This window comes from Pollachius pollachius, assembly GCF_949987615.1.
Source record: "Pollachius pollachius genome assembly, chromosome: 19".
NCBI classification, from domain to species: domain Eukaryota; kingdom Metazoa; phylum Chordata; class Actinopteri; order Gadiformes; family Gadidae; genus Pollachius; species Pollachius pollachius.
The window spans coordinates 16,790,853-16,811,102 of record NC_136952.1 but is presented as its reverse complement, the minus strand read 5'-3'; the positions used below and the strand labels follow the sequence as shown (position 1 = coordinate 16,811,102).

The window sequence follows — 20,250 nt, the reverse complement described above, 5'->3', positions numbered from 1 at the left end:
ATCGCGCCTGTCCCCCAACCCGTGCTTCACAATCACCACCCACTCACTGGGAGAGAGAGAGAGAGAGAGAGAGAGAGAGAGAGAGAGAGAGAGAGAGAAAGCGACCAATAGAGAGAGGCCAATATACGGGGAGAAAGCGTGCGAGGGAGAGAGATCTATGAGATGCTGTCTAGTACACGGCCATTACACATAATGATTGTAATTATTTCTCAAGGTCCTCCATTATGTGTTGTCGGGCAACAGGAGTTGAAGGTTAAAGAGAGTGAGAGAAAAAAAGTTAGGGCTAACTATTATACGTGAAACGGATGCAGGATCAGCGATTAACTGCAGACACCGATTCAGTCCTAAACTTTATGTGTCGCACCATACCCAGTATAATTACAATCCTAACGTGTCTGTCTGCAGGAAATAGAAAACTCGTACTAAACAGTTTGAGTTCATAAGAATATAAATATGAACATGTAATAACTCTTTCCCTTATTAGTGGCTTGCAGGAAGTGACATCCACAAGGCCTGTGTTTAAAAGCAGACAACAACATAGTGTCTATCACATGATGGATATAGCTGTGGGATCTTTGTACTGGAGGATATTTCACAATGTTAGCAAGGCATCGCGTTGGATTGGTAATACACAATAAATAAGTCTATATGTCGGAGACATCATGGTTGTTTGTGTTTGTTTGTTTGTCCACAGGTTCAACGTATTACGACAACGTGCGACCGCTGGCCTATCCCGATGCCGATGCTGTGCTGATCTGCTTCGACATCAGCCGTCCAGAGACACTGGACAGCGTGCTCAAAAAGGTCAGGGGAACATGCTCTGCTGTCCGTCTGTCTGTCTGAATGACTGTCTTCTGATGTTACCCAAGCCCACTTGTTGTTGTGCGAGACAGTTAGCTTTCTTAACTCCCTGGGATTCTCTCTTTCATCATATTATCTTCTAAGTCTGCCATTTTCTACCATTTTCTTAGAATGAATCGCATTTCAGAGTACTGGAAATGAAGCCATCACTGCTAGCTTTAAAGGCCAAAGGCCTACTCTCCACGCCGATATTCTTGGACTTTTGGTCGTGGCATTTGCTACATGCAATTAAGTAGTGATTGCTTAATGTAGCCAACCTAATCTTGAAGCTGCTATTGCCAGCTTCATGTGGTTGAACGTGAACATTGAGAAGACTCACTATGATCGGTCCTCTGATAACCACAGGTATCCAAATAAAGCAGTCCTTTGAAGGCCGAACAAACGTCTAAAAAAGTGTGGGAACAACATGGGGAAGGAGAGTCCACGCATTCTGCCGACATTCGTCCTTTTTTAAGTAAAATCAATCACGGTTGACATCATCAAAGAAGGCCCTTAAGACCTTTAGAGGGTTCCCATGTGAGAGGGGTCCGACTTGAACCCTGACCCTGCCAGGACCACAGTTGTTGTTGGCCTTGTTAGCGCTGATGAATACGGCCTTGGCACAATGCCCCCACCGCATTCCACAGTGACACGTCAAGATAAAGCCCGCCAAAAAACGCCAGCACAAAAACAATGGCCGACATCACAGAGTTCACTGCTCAGTGCTAAGGTGATTTAAAACGAGCTGGTTTAACTGATGGCCTCTTGCAGCGTTGTATTCGTCCAAATCATCGTTATGCAGACGAATATATTTACTACATCAACCTTCCTAAATTATTCCAAACACTCAAAATCTGTTCAAAGGAAATCTAGTTGGCAGGAAGCTGCTGCTAGGTTCTAGGTTCAAATCCTAATGTCTGCTCAAGGGTGACTAAAGGAAGGCTGCTACCTGCTGGCATTATTGACATAACCCATCTATACCTGCCCCATAACCATAACGTCATTCGCTTTGTTAAAAACTGTCTGATAAAGTGAGTAATAGCAATGCTAAAATTAGTTATAGCATCTTCAGACAGAGACAACAGCATTTGCAGCTATCTGCCTGGTAAAAATCAAGAGCGTGTGAGCTGCTATTCTTTGTAAGTGTTAGTCGGTGACGTCAACCCCTGTGGCCACTGTGAGCCAATCAGTGAGATACAGTAACAGATGTTCGACGCCAGGCGCACTATATCCCAGAGATGTGATCTAGGTGTTTACAATTTGTAACTAGATTTTCTGTCTTCCTCAAATCTCACCCTGCACATCTCCATCTCTCAGCTTTTAACACATCACAACTCTCTGAGCTGCACTAAAGGATCCTCCCACACACACACACACACACACACACACACACACACGCACATACACACGCACGCGCACGCACACACAAGAACACACACACATACACACACACACACACACACACACACGCACACACATACGCACACGCACGCACAAGAAAACACGAACACACACGCACACACACACACACACACACACACACACACACACACACACAGATAGCACTTCAATGTGGGATCACTCCAGTTCAATTTGTTTGTAGGTGTGCTGTGCATGCAAGCGTTTGTGCGTGTGTGTGTGTGCATGGGAACATGTGTGTTTCCAGATAGTTCACTATATGTCCCTTCATTAAAGTTTCACATACAGGGGCTTGCCCTCCAGCCAAATGGGCCGGGGGTCCAGCTCTTAAACGTTTAAAGCGTACCAAAGCCATCCATTTTAACCCTTCCTGCTCCTTGTCGTGAATTCACGGTACGTTGTTGAGAAGAGAAGCACACACTGAATTGGTATTTCAATAAAATATGTTACTGAGGCTGTGCCACATTTTTATAATGGTGATTGACGGTCACAGCAAACAAAATTTAATAATTGTCACAACTGCCGTTTACCAAATGATTTCTGTGTTCAACTACGCCTCTCTCCTTTCCTCAAAAAAGGTGTTGACACTTGTTCAAAGCAGCAGGGGGGAGGAGAGCGGGGGGAGCGAGGGGGGGGGAGGAGAAGGGAGGGGAGTACTTGGGTATTACATTTGGTTAATTGATAATCTAAATAGCTTGGGAAAAACTTGTTGTTGCTTTCCCTTTAAAGCGTATTCGCCTGGTTAACGTTCTATAAATGTGAGCAGTGAACATATTACAAAATAATGGGGCCTATTAAAGCCTAGGTTATAATTGGGTTATTCCATTTTATTACCAACTGAATGGGAACGACCAATGTTTCTCTTGTCTGTGCAGTTATAGCGATGGAAGGTTAGGCTACGGGAGTTCACCTGAACAGCGATGGACCTTGACCACGCCTTTTTTGACACCTAACTATCATATTAGGCCTCGCTCTTAGATGACGTGAAACATGTAAACAAACCAACTATAATTTTGCCCTTTAAATTGATAGTACCTATCTTTCCCCTCCTGATTCTGAGCTGGCAGTGACTACTGCTGCATATTTGCGATTTTACCAACTGACAGTTTTTCCTGCTCATTTCTACAGTGATATTTTAATAACACAAAAAGCAATCATACAATATAAGGTAGGATTGCTGCGCGGACGCCAGTGTCTATCAGATCCACCTGGCGGTCTTATTCCCAATTGGATACGGCAGAGCTTGTAGGCTACAATTTTCTGAGGACACATGGCTTCCATAGTAGGAGAATAGGCCTTCTTCCAATTATCCAAAAGCAAATAGGTGGTTTAACATTTTGGACTAGTGCTATTCACCCCAAGATAAATCACACAGGTGCTGTTGTGGGTGACAGATCTCCATGAAAGCAAAACACATTGCTACCTGTTTTACTCATGTTTATTCAACACCAACTGGTTATTATTAGTAGGGCTGTTTGGTATCTTTTGGCCTTGATTAAACTTGAAATCGCTGATAAATACATTAGTTAAATAATATATAAAACTCTTCTTACTTCTCCCCCGTTGACACAGTGGTTTATTATGACGATCAATCGCAATCACAATGATGTGATCTGCACAGCCCTATTGCAAACCACTCTAAACTATTTCCATGTTTGCGTGTTCCTAAACACAGCCATACATACACTAGCTCTGAGAATTCTCATTTTTATTATTATTTTTATAATAATAATTTTATTATTTATTTTATTATTAAGTATTTGAAACCTACTCAAAATTAGCAGAATCCCTCTCCCATAGAAAGAGAGAGAGAGAGAAGAAGAGAACGAGAGAGCGAGACAATGGAGCATAGTGAGAATGATAGAGAATAGCAAAAATGAAGATATAGAAGCGATATGTTAAGAGATGGGGAAACAGTGAAATGGAGAAAGAGAGAGAATGGAAAGAATAAAAAATGAGAACGAGAACCGAGATACACAGTGAGAATAAAAACAATAGAAAGAGTAAAGGATAATAAATAGAGGTAGTTAAATGAAAAGGAAAGGGAGAGAGAGGGGGGGGGGCGAGCCTTTGGTTTCCAAGAGTGCACTGTGGCAGTTGTGCTCAGCGGCATGCTTCATGCTGTTGTGTGAGTAGCAGGATCTGTAGACACCCCCCCTCCCCTCACTCAATGAACTGCTGCCATTATGACTCATTGTGTTCGGACCTGTCGCACTCCACTCTGTTTAACAGCAGACAGGTTCTCGACACGTGGTACTCTGAAAGACTGTCGGTCATCTAAAATCATCCAGCTCCCATCGTTTCTCCACACTCTAGGTGCTCGTGTTTACTGAACATGGCTTCCTCCTCCTCCTCCTCCCACCATTGCATTTCTATCTTGCCAAGCATTTTGTTTCGTCGTTCTTTCACAAAGTTCTACCAAAAGGGAAACAAGTTTGCAATCTCTCCCACTCTTGATACACACACACACACACACACACACACACACACACACACACACACACACATACACACACACACACACACACACACACCAGACATGATGAGGACCATAGTTGAGGACTCATGCTTACGATGTGTTTTGAGAGGCTAGCAAAGTGCCAAGGTTGGCATCAGCTGCCAAGGAAGCTTGTTGTTCACCATCGCTCTCAGATAGCGTTCTCAGCTAGCCTCATTCCCCACTGCGCTCGCACCGTACTGAATGGACGGCAGCATGCTGCGCCACTAACACCGCACACAGGACGGGGTTTCACAGAGACATGTAGAGACACAGGAAACCTAACCTCACAGAGGTCTGCATGTCTGCAGAGAGACAAAGGGGCAGAATAAATCACTGCCCTATGAAGCCAAATCCAAATGCTGTGCAGAAAGACCGAACACAAATGGAGCAAGGATATTTCTTAGCACGTAATATTAGGAAGGGGGTGAAAAATAATAATAAATCATAGAAATGTAATTACAATAACTCATGATGATGTACTTCTTCTTACCTGTAGCCAATTTTTTTCCTCAAATGTGCATTTATTAGTGTTCAACTTTCATTCACATCACAGGTATAGTTTGTTGTTATGACGTAGCTATTATTAACATTCAGCATGGGCAAAACAAGCTAAGTTAAAAATACAGACACGTATCCTCAGGGAACAGGTAGGGAACAGGGTTTGGGTATCTTACCGACATTGGGAATCGAACACAGAAACCTCTGGCTGTGGGGGGTTGAACACCCTCACCTCACACCCTCACCACAGCCAGAAGCTTCTGTGTTTGATTCCCAATGTCAACAATCCCCTGCCCCTCTTTGGTGACCCGTGGGATCCTGTGTTCTACTGCATGTTGATGCATGGTTCTGTTGTCCCCCACAGTGGCAGGGGGAGACCCAGGAGTTCTGCCCAAGTGCCAAGGTGGTGTTGGTGGGCTGCAAGCTGGACATGAGGACCGACCTGGGCGTCCTGAGAGAGCTGTCCAAACTCAGACTCATCCCGGTCACCCACGAACAGGTGAGACTCGCTCACGCCCCAAACATGACAGAGTGAGACGCCACCATGGCCTCTGTGATCTGCCTCAGAATCAGAATCAGAGTTAGTTTTATTACATGTTATTGTACCCAAGTACACAAGAGTTCAATTCTTAGGCTTGGTTCCTCAACAGCCACATAGCAGCAACAATACAAGATAAAGTAAATAGAGACAAGTAAAAATAGATGAGATAAGATAAAAAAGTGAGAAGTAAAAATAAGTAGCAGCATCAATAGATCACAATAGTAATAATTAATAATTAATAAATAATAAGTAAATACCCTCCTTCAGATGACAAATGGGATATGAAAAGAGGATGGACTGACAGATGCGTATTCATAGATCAGGTTTTCTAGTCTGGATAACAAGACTACTTAAGGAGGACACGTCGACAGAGTTGGATATACTATTTCTGCTTATGTCGGCCCACTCGACCTTGTGTGTCTGTGTGCTGTTAAATTACAAATATCAATATGTGGGCCTTGTGAAGCTAGCTGATAGGAGAATAAGCCTCTAGTAGAATAAGCCTCTGATTGAACCCAAGCCCCAACCACAGCGAGATATACCAGCATCCAATGCAGTGACAAACATTGCAGCAGCACCGGGTGGCCACTACGAGGTGGTACCAAAAGGGAGCAATTCTTTGTTGACTCACATGTTAAACAGGCCGTTTTCACAGTCTTATTAAACCTATTTACAGCCTGGTCCAAAAAAACATTCTAGTCAGTATGTTTAGTTCATATCTCCATGACAACACTGAGGTGAATTTTTTTTAGGAAGCAAGTTTTTATTTTATTGGAGGTTAAAATGTATGAATAATTAGGGACGCAGCCTCTTGAGTGACAGCTAGCCGCTGACTCTCACTCTCTGTACATCACCTAGATGGGCGTATCTCCCGCCCCCCATCAATGGGGGCGGGAGATTAATGCCCTTTTTTGGTTAAAGGAAATGAGGCGGAGTCAAACTATGACGAGTCAAACTAAGATGGCAACACGCATAAACCAAGAGAATTGGATGCAGTTGGAATAACTGAGGTCTGCCTGGATGCTACATCCATTTTATATACTATCTATGATTGAACCTAATGGGCATGTTATTACAATAACCCTCCCTGATTGGCTGACATGGGTGCCAGTTATCACAATAACCCTCCCTGATTGGCTGACTTGGGTACCAGTTATTACAATAACCCTCCCTGATTGGCTGACATGGGTGCCAGTTATTACAATAACAGTCCCTGATTGGCTGACATGGTTGCCAGGCGATGTCACTTGCGCCAAGTCACTTGGCACCAATTTGTGCCAATCAGAACACATAATTTGCATAACCTGTTGCGTAGCTACCTGTTAACTGGTTCTTGAGTTATGATTTACCAAATCACTATTTTTGGGTTCCACAGGCAATGATGTGGTTGAAGAAATATGTGAGAAACGAGACAGTATAGACCAGGGGTCTCAAACTCAATTTACCTGGGGGCCGCTGGAGGTAGAGTCTGGGTCAGGCTGGACTGCATCAAGTAGTCCACAAAAAAAAGGAGCACAGCTGACCCAATCTAAGTTAATGATCGGGCTATAATTAGATCACGTTGGCTATGTAATCGCTGACAACACGAGACATTTCATAGCGGTTGGTGGAAACCAGGACATTTTAGCGTCCTATGGCTTTTGTCAGGACTCAGGACACGCAACTCAAAATTGGGACTGTCCGGCAAAACCGGGACATCTGGTCACCCTATCGCAAGTGATTAAAAAGCTTGGCAAGCCACTCAGCAAAAATGTGCGTTTGACAACAATGCGCGGGCCGCACTAACGCTAAACTTTGATGTCAAGTAGGGGGCCACAAAATATCATCCGCGAGTTTGAGACCCCTGGTGTAGAAACTATGAAGGTATATCTAAACAATACCAACAAATGTTTATCTAAGATGAATGCAAGATATCTTTCTACATGATCTTTATATTATTACTGGCTAGTTACAAAAAACACAAATGATAGAAGAATCAGAATAATGAAAGGGAGTGAAATTTGCCTCTCTGTTTAGTGCTTGCAGTCATAGGCGTTGAATATTTCATCTCTGTGTTAAGAGTCTCAACTTTAATACCTTTTAAAGAATGCACTGCATGCAAACAAGCGGTCTGATGGGTTGTAATTAGAGATGAATGGGAGGACATATTCTACTTATAGAAGTGAAATAATACACTTAAGAGCATTGCAGGCATGGGGCTCCTAATGCCCTCCTCTGACTGAATGGATGTATCCATAGGAAACCATCTAGCCATCAGAAATGCTTTACACTCGGGGGAACTGGGAGTTTAACAAGATGAATTACAGATCTAACATGAATGTTTAAGCCATTTTTAATGAGGAAATAGGCATCATTATACACACACGCGTGTGCACACACACACACACACACACACACACACACACACACTGTTCAATCCTAAAGATGTTGATGAATCAGGGTTTTTTTATCAACATAAATTAGATACATAATAGGAGTAGGAGGGATGAGATGTGAATGCGCAACATAGCCTCTGAAACCCTTCTACCACCACAGTGTTGACCTTCCCAGTGTTGACGTGTCTCTAACATGACTCCTCTGTCTCCGCTGCATCCTGAAGGGCACCAGCCTGGCGCGGCAGATCGGCGCCGTGGCGTACGCCGAGTGCACCGCCAAGTACTCTGAGAACAGCGTGCGCGACGTCTTCCACGTCACCACCCTGGCCTCCGTGGCGCACCACCTCCGGCCCCCGCTGAAGCGCTCCGGCTCGCGGCGCGGCCTCAAGCGCGTCTCCCAGCAGCCGCCACGGACTGAGCTTCACGAGCGGCCGCCGGCGACCGGCCGCAAGGACCGCGCCAAGAGCTGCGTGATCATGTGACAGGGGAGCGCAGGAAGCGGTCGTAGGGAGAGGAAGGAGAAGGAGACGAAAGGGACCGCGCCGCCGCACACATTGAACTTAATTTATTGGTTCACCTTGGTCAATTGTTTGCACACTGCGTTCGAGGACAATGGGAAACGCAACAAAAGAACTAAACTACGGATGGACGCCAGTCTGTGGACGATGAGTCCATCGACGGCGATGCTTTCATGGTGACATTTTTGTTTGGTGTGTATTTTTCTGTCAGGGAAAGCCTTCACGGTTGCGGTATGCAAGTGTTTAGCTGTGATTATTTTCGGAGCGACCCTGAGCACATTGGCAAAACAAACGCAGACGCTAATGGGTTTGCTAACTAATGGGTTTGCTCGCACAGGAGGTGGCAGGTGAACAGTTAAGAGAATGTTTGGGGGAGGCGGTGTGGGCGTGTGAATGTAGTAAGGCTGGATTAAGAGAGGACTTTGTTTCAGGATGGCTCGAGTTCAACTAGTTTAGGACGAACCAGTCTTGATGTTTTGTAATATCATGTCTCTACAATGGCATCAAATCCTCTGCTGAAGGAAAAGCAAGAAAAAGCACAAGGAGTTGTTATCAGCACGGCTGTTAAAGAGAGTCAGGGAATTAAACTGTTGTGGCGCTTTATTTAAAGTGTGTTGAAAAGGAAATAAATACAATACAAGAAAGGGCCTGGTAAACAACCGCTACTCAAATTTTCTAAAACCGCAAGTGCTTTTTAAAAACTGGAAATTAAGTATTTACTCAAAATGAGGACACTTAAGTATTGTGAAATGAATTACACTGGTCAAAGTTGAAGATGGGAGGTCGTATCAACTGTAACACTGTACATGAAACGCCGAAATAAAGGGATCTAGCTCTGCTAAATGTATAAAAGCCTCAATATATAGTCTTTCTTTGATGTCTAGCTTCATTTCAACCTGGTATTTTCTGATGGTTTCTAACAAAACAACATTTGATTGCACAAAAAAACAATGGGATTCCGGATGAACAGTTTCACGGTAAAAGAGTTATTTTCCTGTAAGAAATAAATTATGTTTTTCGAGGGAGAGAGAGATCCAAAATGCAAAGAAACCTCCTGGGGTGTTGGACAGGGTGACTGCTTTTTATAAACACTAAGCAATGCTTACACTTGGTGAAAACAAGACAGACCTTGAAAATGTCTTGTCACATTGACAAACAAAATATCTGAATTGATTACAGTGAGCAAGTATTGTATAAGTACATCGTGGTACTAAGGGATAAGGTGATAACTATTAGTGACAGTTTCATTTTTAACAGTGCAACTTAATACTTACTTATACCATTTATATATATATGTATATATATATATATATATATACTATGTATGTACGATAAATGCTATATAGGCCATTGAATTCATACATCAATAATATATATTCAAAAAGTAAAACAACGAAAGGGCATTATCTCTCAAAGTATGTGACTGATTCTCGGGTTGTCCCAGAGGACACCTTTTCCATCGACATCACTTAGCTAGCTCTGAGCGGTGGTGAACTGACATGCCACACAACCACCACAAACCCGGGGTGGCAGGTGTGTGAGGTCACAGCACCGCCATTGAGATGAGTGCAGACCTCAGACCAGCAGGGAGGAGGCCTTCATGGATGGCTCAACGCTTTTATTTATTCGCTTTGTTTAACCCCTCCGGCAGTTTGAATCATTACTGATAGAGGAAAGACGTTCTCTATAAGACTGACATTTTGAATGAACCGAATTGGGCCAAAGGGATTAAAATACAGTGAGGAATATAGTCGCTGAATATAAGAATAATGAGCTCAGGGAAAATGTTTTCTCAACCAGATTTAGTGAGACGGAGTAGGTGAGAGAAAGAGATACAGAGAAAGAGGGAGAGGGAGAGTGAGAGTGAGAAAGAGGGTGAGACTGAGTGAGAGTGAGAAAGAGTAAGAGATAGAGTGAGCGAATATATATATACAAGAGAGAGGGTGAGAAAGAGAGCAAGGGACAGAGTGAGAAAAATGGTGTGAGAGACAGAGTGAGAGTGAGAAAGAGAGTGAGAGACAGAGTGAGCGGGAAAGTCCCATCTCACCAAAGTGTAACCCTTTTTGCTCTATTGTTGGTTTGTGTTTTAATGCTTCACATTCGCATACATGCTGAATTTGGTATTTTTTTTGCCTACATTTCCTTTTCTTTGATTAAACCGGTTTTATCACGCAAACAGAGACGGCTGCCCGGGAGACCACAGCGAGCCACGCGGCTACTGGGTCGTTGACGCCTGCTTTGGGTTCAAACTGGCCAGTTTGATTGCCGCAGAGGACACGAATGATGTCACGTTGCAGTCATTTTAGCCTTGGGCAGAAAGCAGCGGCGACATGTTGAGCTTGTCCTTGTTGCCATACGAGAGCTACTGCGACAAACCACTCAACAGAGACAAGGCTGGAAGGGTTCACAAGAGATAGCACCACATTTCTACCACTGCTGCTCCTTTAATAATAATAATACGTAATACTTAAAAATGTACCCACATGTTCTATCTGGACTCCTGTCTTATCTATAAAACCTATTCTGCAAAGAGCAAGAGCAGAAAAGAGCAGAAGAAAGAAAGATTTTTGAAATGAACAACCCCGAAAGAATGGACCTCTGTGCATTGTTCAGCACCTGTGGTATCGAGCTATGATAATGTCCTGTGTGCGCAAGTGATCGACAGGCCCGATTGGTCAAAAGTGAGCCGGGAGTGGTATGAAATCGGAATGTTCCCATACAGAGGCAGGCACAATAGGTATCCTCACACATCACTCTTTTCACTCATTTCACATTACTCCTCCTTATGATGGATGGCTATGGCATCTGTTTTGATGAATCATCTGAACCAAAATGCACAACACAATTTCTTATGAAACTATTCTTTTGTCCAGACGGTGTAAATTATCCAAGGGTTTTATAAATTGTAATTTATGCATTGGGTATTGCTAGTTTAAAGAAGCAGAATATTAGGATGTATCTAGAGAACCTCTTTAATCACAGCCAGACTTTATCCATATTAGGACGAGCAAATAAAGTTGAGCTTTCTGGTAGAAAAGAAGACAGTGAATTGATGAGCTTGTTAGACGGCATAATGAGAATATGAGATGTGGAGTGTTGGGATGTTCCCCTTGCGTCGGTGTACAGGCCATTAGTGCCACAGAAACACACTTAACACCCGGCCTGGCCGTATCTCACTTTAATCCCGAAGAGGAAGGGATCAGTGTCCACTTTAGTCTCAAACCTCCTGCAACTTTAATAGCTTCTCCTGACTCCTAAAAGCACATACAGCTTCATCGTAGTCCTCGGACAAACCTCAGAAGACACTAACAAGTATTTATGTATTAAGCTTTTATTATATATGTATCTATATAAAAAGAAAGAAAAGAAAAGAAAACCTACGGCATTCGGCTGATCTGAGACCGGCAACAGAAAAATGTTCATAATGAGAGATACACAATGGCAAATAGCTGTGGTGTCAGAGAGAGAGCACTTCATTAAACATGTAGAGGCAATTTAAACACAATGTAAAATTGAGGACATTAAACTGAAATGCCTTCAGCACACTACAAAGGGCGACCCCCTCTGTGCTTCTGTTTCCTCTGAGCGGCCATGAAGGCCGCAGCTGCAGCCACTTAGGACAAGAAAGTCTGCCTACACACACACACAAACACACAAACACACACACACACACACACACACACACACACACACACACACACACACACAGCCCATTCAATGACAGTTTCAAATTTTTTTCAATTTTTACATCAACATTTTAACTGGCAGATGAAAGCACTAATAAAGGTTGTTGCTTTTCCTAGCAAAGACTAGTGTTGCACATGTGTGTGTGTGTGTGTTCAAGATGTCTTTGGACTGCTGATTAGCCAGGTAGCCCCTAGCAGGATAATGGTTTAGAGCAGTGGCGTCATTAGGCCTATTTTAGGGGGGCTTCAGCCCCCCTAAAATATTCTTAAGCCCCCCTAAATAATTTTATGTTCATTTATAAATAATTTTTTATTTATTTTTTTTTTACAAAAAAGTGCCGACAAATTCAATATAATGTGGCGAGAATTTGAGCTTAGATAAATAATCATATAACCAGTTATTATTAACTTAAATGTGATCATAAATCTTAGTTTCCCTTATGGAAGCGGTCAGTGCGTCGTTATCGAGTCCATTCCACTTGTTCATATAGAGCATGCCCACATCACTGAAATCCAGTCCACGTTTTCCCTGCAACCTAGGTTGTAATTTCTCAGTTTTTGTTAGCTGTTTGTGAAATTAAACGTTCGCTCACATTCTGTGCATCTCCTGGGGGCTAAGCCCCCCCTGTCCTTAAAACCTAGTGACGCCCCTGGTTTAGAGAGTACCTGTTTGGGTCCGTTGAGGGGCCATGACTTAACATTGGGGTTTTTCATAACTTTGCAAGTTATGTAATTTAGTCAATCCGAGCGGAGCTTGTGTTTGGGGGTCACTGGGCAGAAGCCAATGGGAGCAATCGTAAGTTGAACACTGCAGAGGCCGAGAAGGATTTTCAGGCTCTGGAAAACCCAATGTGAGAACTCAATTTTTTTTTATTTTGTTTAAGCTTTACATTCAGATTGTTTTCAGATTGTATTAACTATTCCTTAGTCTAGGGACCCTGTATCAGTTGATTTGTGTTGATTTGAGTTAATTGACTGTCAGTAATTATTCCTGAAGTGATTTGTAATTATGTGGAGACATTGTTGTGCTTGAAACTATTACAGCATTTTCATGCAAGACACATTAAATGGGCGTTTATACATTTATTCACAAAAAGTTTAGTGGAAGTTCAATCATTTGACTTGCTAGCAGCAGAACTAGTACAAACATTGAATATAACGCAAGAAGTCGACAAATTTCAATGCAATATATATATATACCTGTATAAATATATATATATTTCACAAAGTATATTGTATGTATGTGTGTATGTCAATTATGGCCCCTATTGCACTTCTGATCATCCCTGGAAGGAAAAATCCCCCACTCTGAAGGAGGGATCCCCCACTCTGCGTTCCTTCTCAAGATTTCTTCTTGCCCTCTTGACTCTTACTGACACCTGGAGTAAACACTTGGCCAGTCAGTAAATATCCACTAGGCTACTACTCTGCTCATGGAAACATTTCGATCCTGATGTCTCTAGTTGCTAGGAGCTATCAATCTGCAAGAGCGTGTTTCTGCTTTGGATCTTACCAGGGGGTGCATGATTGCCCTGCGGCAGCGCAACTTAAGAATAATGCAACTTTGCGCATCATTTGAAGGTGGGCATGAGCACACACACATACACTCGATAAGCGAGTGATCCAGAGGGGGAAACAGACTGTTCCATGCTCCTTTCCCACATAAAATGTTCACACAGAAACATCTTCAGCTATAGGTCTGGAGACAAACTTTGAGATCTATTTCCAAACACAGGTTAACCAACCATGGGATTCTTGCAAAGGTAAGGTAATGTTGCATGCATTGATTATGTCATTGATTATTCCAATTATTATATTATATATTATTATTAAACATTTGAGTCAAAGGTAAAAATTGGAATAATCAATTAATGATTACGTCATAAATGATCTGCGGCAGAATGCATTTAGGCCTATTGGTCAAATGATTTGACCAAAAGGCCTAAAGACCTTCTGCCAGACATCACCCAAAAAAGTACTCAATCTGTCTTTAATAACGCCTTACTTAGTATGAATATTGGTTTTCTTGAAGTTATTGTGAAGTTTGTTAATTGTATTTGTGTGTGAATTGTATTTCTGTGTGAAATTATACATAAAAAAACAATGATGTAACAATCATCGAAGACACAGTAAAAATATGCAATTGAGTCATCATATGAATAGACCTAGAGTTTGTTACAGCAGAACATGTGGTGAGACTGCACTCCTTATTGGATTGAAGCAACGCCTCTACTACAATAGCATGATGTGGTATTTCATGTTTCCTTCACTCACTTCCTTCACTCTATGTTATGTCATGATTCCTTCACTCATAGCTAGGTCCTACATCCTCTCCTGTCCACTGGAATTAAACCGAAAGACTCAGCAGGCAGGAAAGAAACAAAAAGCTGCACAAGGCACACATCTGGTATCATGTCAGCGCCTCGAGCCAAAGATCGGATAGGGAACAGCTTTGCTTTGACCTGCTTGTTTTATTTATTTATGGTTCACTAAGATGTGCAGCTTCTGGCATGAGAGTTCATGCATGTTTGGTTTGTCAAAGGCATGAATTAGTAACACTTATCACTTTGCTGGTTAAACAGATGTAGGCCTCTACACGCAATGCAACCTTTAAGGCAAAGAATAAAAATACAAGCATTTAAATAAATAAAACCAGCTAGTAAACAAAACCATTTTTCACTTTATTTCTGAGACATTTTGAAATGAAAATATGTTTCTCAGCAGACATTCTCCCAGCAATCATTCAGGCTAGGCCTGTGTTGCCTGATCCACCACCAAATAAATAAGTAAAACTGAGCTACGGTGTCCCTCCCAATATCAGGCCCCTAGTTGGAAGAGACAATAGAACGCGGTTTGGATAGTGGATACCCTGTGTTTATGGATACTAACATGTGCAGTCATTCAAGCAGACGTATGGGTAAAAACACAATTTAGGGATTTTATCCATTGTCAGCAGCACTATGAATAAACCTGCTTCACTACACTTCCACAAATCGTTCTAGCTGTCCAAACAACACTCTGCTTCGGTTGAGGCTGGGCTAGCATCATGCATTATTAAAGAGGGCGTGTTCTGGGAAATATTAGGGGCCACTTCTGGGTTTAGCTGGGTATTGTATGTTTAAGGTTCCAGCCAGAGGTAAGGTTATCACATCCTGCACTAACATTGCTGAGCTCTCCAAGCATCAACAAAGCTCTGGAAACACTCGATGAGGGCTTTCCAAACCTTTGCCATGTCGTGACCCACATGCGGGGGTATTTTGGGCCCAGGTTCAGTCAAACAACCGAAAGGCATACATTATCATTAACATCAAAAAAAGGAGAGACAATGAATGGTTCTATATTGTTGAACCACCGACCGCAGTTGTCTAGCTCACATGTGATGCATTTAATAACAAATATGATTAAGCAATTGTATTTAATACTAATAGCATAGTAACTATATCATCATATCTTGGTTCACTATGTGAGTTGTACCATAAATCAGAAACTTTGGCAGTTCGTCATTAGAAAGCAAACCAACTTGTCATCTTCAGCTGGGAACAATGGACAGCGTGTCTTGCATCTGTACTTTGTCCTCCATTCATGAAGCAGTAGGAGCCGACATTTATAGAACATGAAACCTACCGTGCATACTAGGTGTGCTTGTCGACTGTAACCAGTGCTGGCAGAGCAAGAGCAACAAGACAGAATCGGAAATGTTTGAGGTTTAACAGGGTCGGATTGGATCTATTAAAACACATGATTGTCAAACTTAAGTGTGGAGATAAAAAAAAAATTCATAAGCGTGTGAATTTATCGCTCAAACAAGCGAGATCATACGGCCGTCTGTCAATAAAAGATCGTAGACCTTTATCACTTAGGTGCGATAGTAACTCCTGATGTTAATTATGGCCACTGGTGTGCCTCCATAACCATATTTTATTTTAGTAGCCACACCACTCTGTGATAAAGGCCTGTTATCTGCTTGGAATTAATCAATGGCTCTGTCCTCTCTCTATTTAATTGGGGATGGATTAATAATTTGCCAGGGATTGCTTTGAACCTGTACTCTTATATTGACATGCAGTATCTGCCCAGAATATAGCCCCCACCGACACCTTGAAGCACGGAGGTCTAAGCCACGCCATCAAAGCCCCACAACTTGAAGTAAGAGTTCAAGTTATGGACAAAAAACAAACAAACAGTAAATATCACTCTTCATTTATTGAAAAATAAATGCCTGAATTGTAGGCATTAATTGCACTGTGTTTTTGAATGTTTACTTGCTGAAAAAGGGGCAAAGTACAGCAAGCCAATTAATTTGTGGTTGAGGTGGGTACGTCCTACATTCATCATTTCACTGACAACACACTTCTAGATTTATAATTCTTTGCAAAAAAGAGGCAACAACTGTTTTTTCTTTACAAATAAAAAAAAGCAAATTTGAATTATTTACAGTGGTAAACCCAACAGAGGGAACTATGAGAGGGAGAGGGTTGAGAGGGGGAGAGGGGGCTCCACCTTTGGTGTTCCCAATGGTTTTGGAGGTTCAAAAGCCACCCGAGGGTTATGACCGTAGCTCTCCCAGAAAGTGCTGTTGAAAGGCAGGGCCCAGGCTATGGGGGCTCCCCCTCTTCCGGGATCAGGCCCTGTAGTCGCCATAGTTCTGGAGGGTGTAGGTCGCCACGGAGTCCAACAGCCAACCACGGTTCACAACTGTCGCTCTCCCAGAAGAGGCTGAGGAGAGGAAAGGCACAGGATGTTCAAGTCAATCATCATCTATACCCGTCAGCGTTAGCTGACAGGTATAGCTAACGCTGACAGGTATAGCTAACCGGTATAGCCAACCGGTATAGCTAACCGGTATAGGGGCGGCCCCTAAACCACACCCCGGGAAGGATCACAAAAGGTGGAACATCCTGCAGAATCCTGAACCGGACCTTTTCAGGCAATATGACTCAAGGATGCCTACAGGTAAGGTGTGGATAATGGGGTTTGAACCCAGAACCTTTAAGCTCGGAGATGAACACCTTAGACACTACACTCTCTTCAACCTGAGGCTACACCTGTGGCAAAGACCAAATATAGAGCAGAGCACATGTTACAATATCTTAAGACTTAACAGATGGGTAAGAAAGGGAGAGAGGGAGAGATCCCTTAAAGACAAGAGGGGATAAGATTCAGAGAGAGAGGCGGAGCATGAGAGAGCCTTCCAGACGGATGACCCGAGGAGGCAGAAGAAAGGCAGCATAAAATATGCAGTAGCACAAATCACGATGCCGAAAGAGAGAAGGGATTTACTCCCTTTTCCTATTCGAACTGCCACCTGAGAAGCAGCTGCTCTCTTCCCTATAGGTCTTTACCTGGTGCACGGCAGTTTTACCCCGACCACCCACACTGCAACTCTCTAGTCTCACACCTTGCCCCTGTTCTCCCGTGGTCTCTCACACCTCTGTGTCGTGACTCACTCTTCCTAAAGACCTGTCTCGTCGCGGCAGCCAGGGGTGGATGTTTTGTAGCATCTTTTTAATGGTCTCCTTGTGCATCGTACGGTGTGTGTGTGTGTGTGTGTGTGTGTGTGTGTGTGTGTGTGTGTGTGTGAAACTGGTCTTACGATGCACAAGCAGACACAAATCAAGGACACAAACTAAATTCTGCATCCATTCTTCCAAAACCACTATCTACAATGTGAACCATTTGCCCCAGAATAACACCAATGTGAGGGAACTAGTGGGAGGCTGTATTTCTTCTAATCATTATTTCAACATAAGGCTTACCGCTGGGTTTGGTTAGAGCTGTCTCCGTTCCTGGCTGCACAATAAGCAGCTGGTGGCAGTGCTGGAGGAGGAAGAGATGATGTATGGGGATAGTCAAATCCTTTGCTAGCCAGTACATGCATTAGGCAATTCCCCCTCTGATTCTGTTAATCACTCCACATTGATGTTTAAATATACACAGGTTTGAGTAATTGCTAAGGCCGGAAAATATGTTACATAGAACATACTTTTCTCAAATAAGTTTTATTGTCTTATCTGTCTTTAATGGAATGACAATAGATTGCATTCAAAACGATATAAACTATATGGATCTAACATTGGGTACGACAGGCATACCTTTTTACTGTCGAACTGAAGAGGGTCTTTCACTACAGCAGCACCACATAGCTCCACCATCCACTCCATTTGGTCTGAAAATACAGACAGAGAGAAACCCATGAGACCAGAGAAATAACAATCAAAGACAGACAGAAACCGATAGGACCAAAGAAATAACAATCAAAAGTGATTGACAGTTTTCCCAAACTCCACCAAACTCATTCATATCCTCCTATCCACACATTGATGTGGGTGAGGCTTTTCATTCCGCTGTCAATTTCCTCTGAAGTTAGTGAAGAAGCTGTGAAGGGGTTAACGCAGACAAAAGCTGGACGTTTTATTTACGCTTTAGACTCCATTCAGACTAATGGTGGACGCTGTAGATTGGAGCGAGAGAGATGCTGATCAGGCAGAAGAAGCATTAGGTACATTGGACCAGACTTCACCACTGCACTTTTCCTCTCATTAAATCTATACAGAAACACACACTTGGTTTCATTCATTATCGTTTCTTCAGCTATTTAGTTAATCAATGAAAAATTTTCACAATCTTATTCATACAACCAGTGCCCGCCACCGGCTCTGGCCACAAATGTGAAATTAAATAATATCAAGGGAATACATTTGTCCAACCATTTTGTATGCCCTTACACCAATGCCATTGGTTCCTTGCTAAAAGCCATTCAATTATCCATAAAAATACATTTCCATGCATTTACCATTGTTTTCCCGTCCCGGTTATTAATAGGAAATACGACCAAAACAACAGTTAATAACGGCATCTCATCATTTCCTATTCGATACACCCACATCACCATCACCATACAATAGATGATGGCATGCTGTAAAGAAGACCCAAGCAATCAACTTCTTAAACGCTTTAAATAAATCATAAAAGACTCCATCTCGATCTTTGAGCCAGGCGCAGAGCAACCACGCCCCCCCCGCCCGCGGCGGCCATTAGACCAGCCACCCATTAGCCAGGCGCCATCGACCCGGGCTGGTGCCAGGGGTCCACACACACCGTAGGCGCCGAACTGGGAGCCTAGGGTGGGGGTCGGGGGTTGGACCGGGTAGGTCTTACCCCCTGGAGATGTCCACGTTTTATTTTCTTCCTTCTCTGAAATTGATCTTAAGAGATTCGACACTTCAGTCGAAATCAAGCTAATCCGTCTCCTCTCCCGGGACCAGGAGATGTTTTAAGTGGTTCTCTTCCGCTCGTCCGGATAGTGAACCTCATTGTGGCTTCTTGGACCTGGGAGCCATTTACACGATGCATATTTAATACGATTTATATGTACTGTCGATTAACCCGATTCAAACACGACTATAAAACTCCATTTACAATCATCTCTTGCTCTGACGTTGGTGACCCTACAGCTGTAGAAGCAGAGAGTTCAAAACCAGATTTTATTCTCACAACAGGTATATAACCCCCCTTCTTTTGATACAAGAACAAGGTTCAAAAGGCGACTGAAACACATGTGTAGACAGTGACCCGGCCCGCACCGACTCACTTAAACTTCTTTCACAGTTCACACTCCCCGGATGCCAATCCCCAACGCCATGGCAACCACTTTGGAGCAGAAACACACTGCACAAAGAAATATCAAAGTCCATGAATCACCTCTCTGGTCCACACAGCGCCCATCCACCCACGCCCGCCATACCCTGTCATTGTGGTCTGCCAATACCTTTTCTAAATGACAGATGTTCAGAAGCGGCCTGCCTGTTATCACAGTCCTTCCAAAGCCCTGTGAGGTGCTTTGAGTCTTTTTCCCCGTCTCTCAGTTCAGCTT

General features: G+C 43.0%; 2 protein-coding genes across 4 annotated transcripts in view; one reads left to right on the top strand and one right to left on the bottom strand.

Annotated features, from left to right (window-relative positions):
• LOC307090012 (rho-related GTP-binding protein RhoN-like) overlaps positions 1–9,543 on the top strand; it is a 23,557-nt gene extending 14,014 nt beyond the window's left edge. Inside the window, exons 3-5 of the mRNA XM_079756537.1 lie at positions 695–804; positions 5,622–5,756; positions 8,398–9,543. Of these exons, the coding sequence (XP_079612663.1) occupies positions 695–804; positions 5,622–5,756; positions 8,398–8,655 (503 nt within the window). The 3' untranslated portion in view covers positions 8,656–9,543. The remainder of the gene's footprint in view (positions 1–694; positions 805–5,621; positions 5,757–8,397) is intronic.
• A 7,059-nt stretch (positions 9,544–16,602) lies between these two features.
• LOC307090523 (uncharacterized protein) overlaps positions 16,603–20,250 on the bottom strand; it is a 31,488-nt gene continuing 27,840 nt past the window's right edge. For all 3 annotated transcript variants that reach the window (XM_079757214.1, XM_079757215.1, XM_079757216.1), the window contains 3 exons: positions 18,470–18,543; positions 18,134–18,194; positions 16,603–17,093 (listed from right to left, as the gene is read on the bottom strand). In XM_079757214.1, the coding sequence (XP_079613340.1) occupies positions 16,999–17,093; positions 18,134–18,194; positions 18,470–18,543 (230 nt within the window). In that variant the 3' untranslated portion in view covers positions 16,603–16,998. The remainder of the gene's footprint in view (positions 17,094–18,133; positions 18,195–18,469; positions 18,544–20,250) is intronic.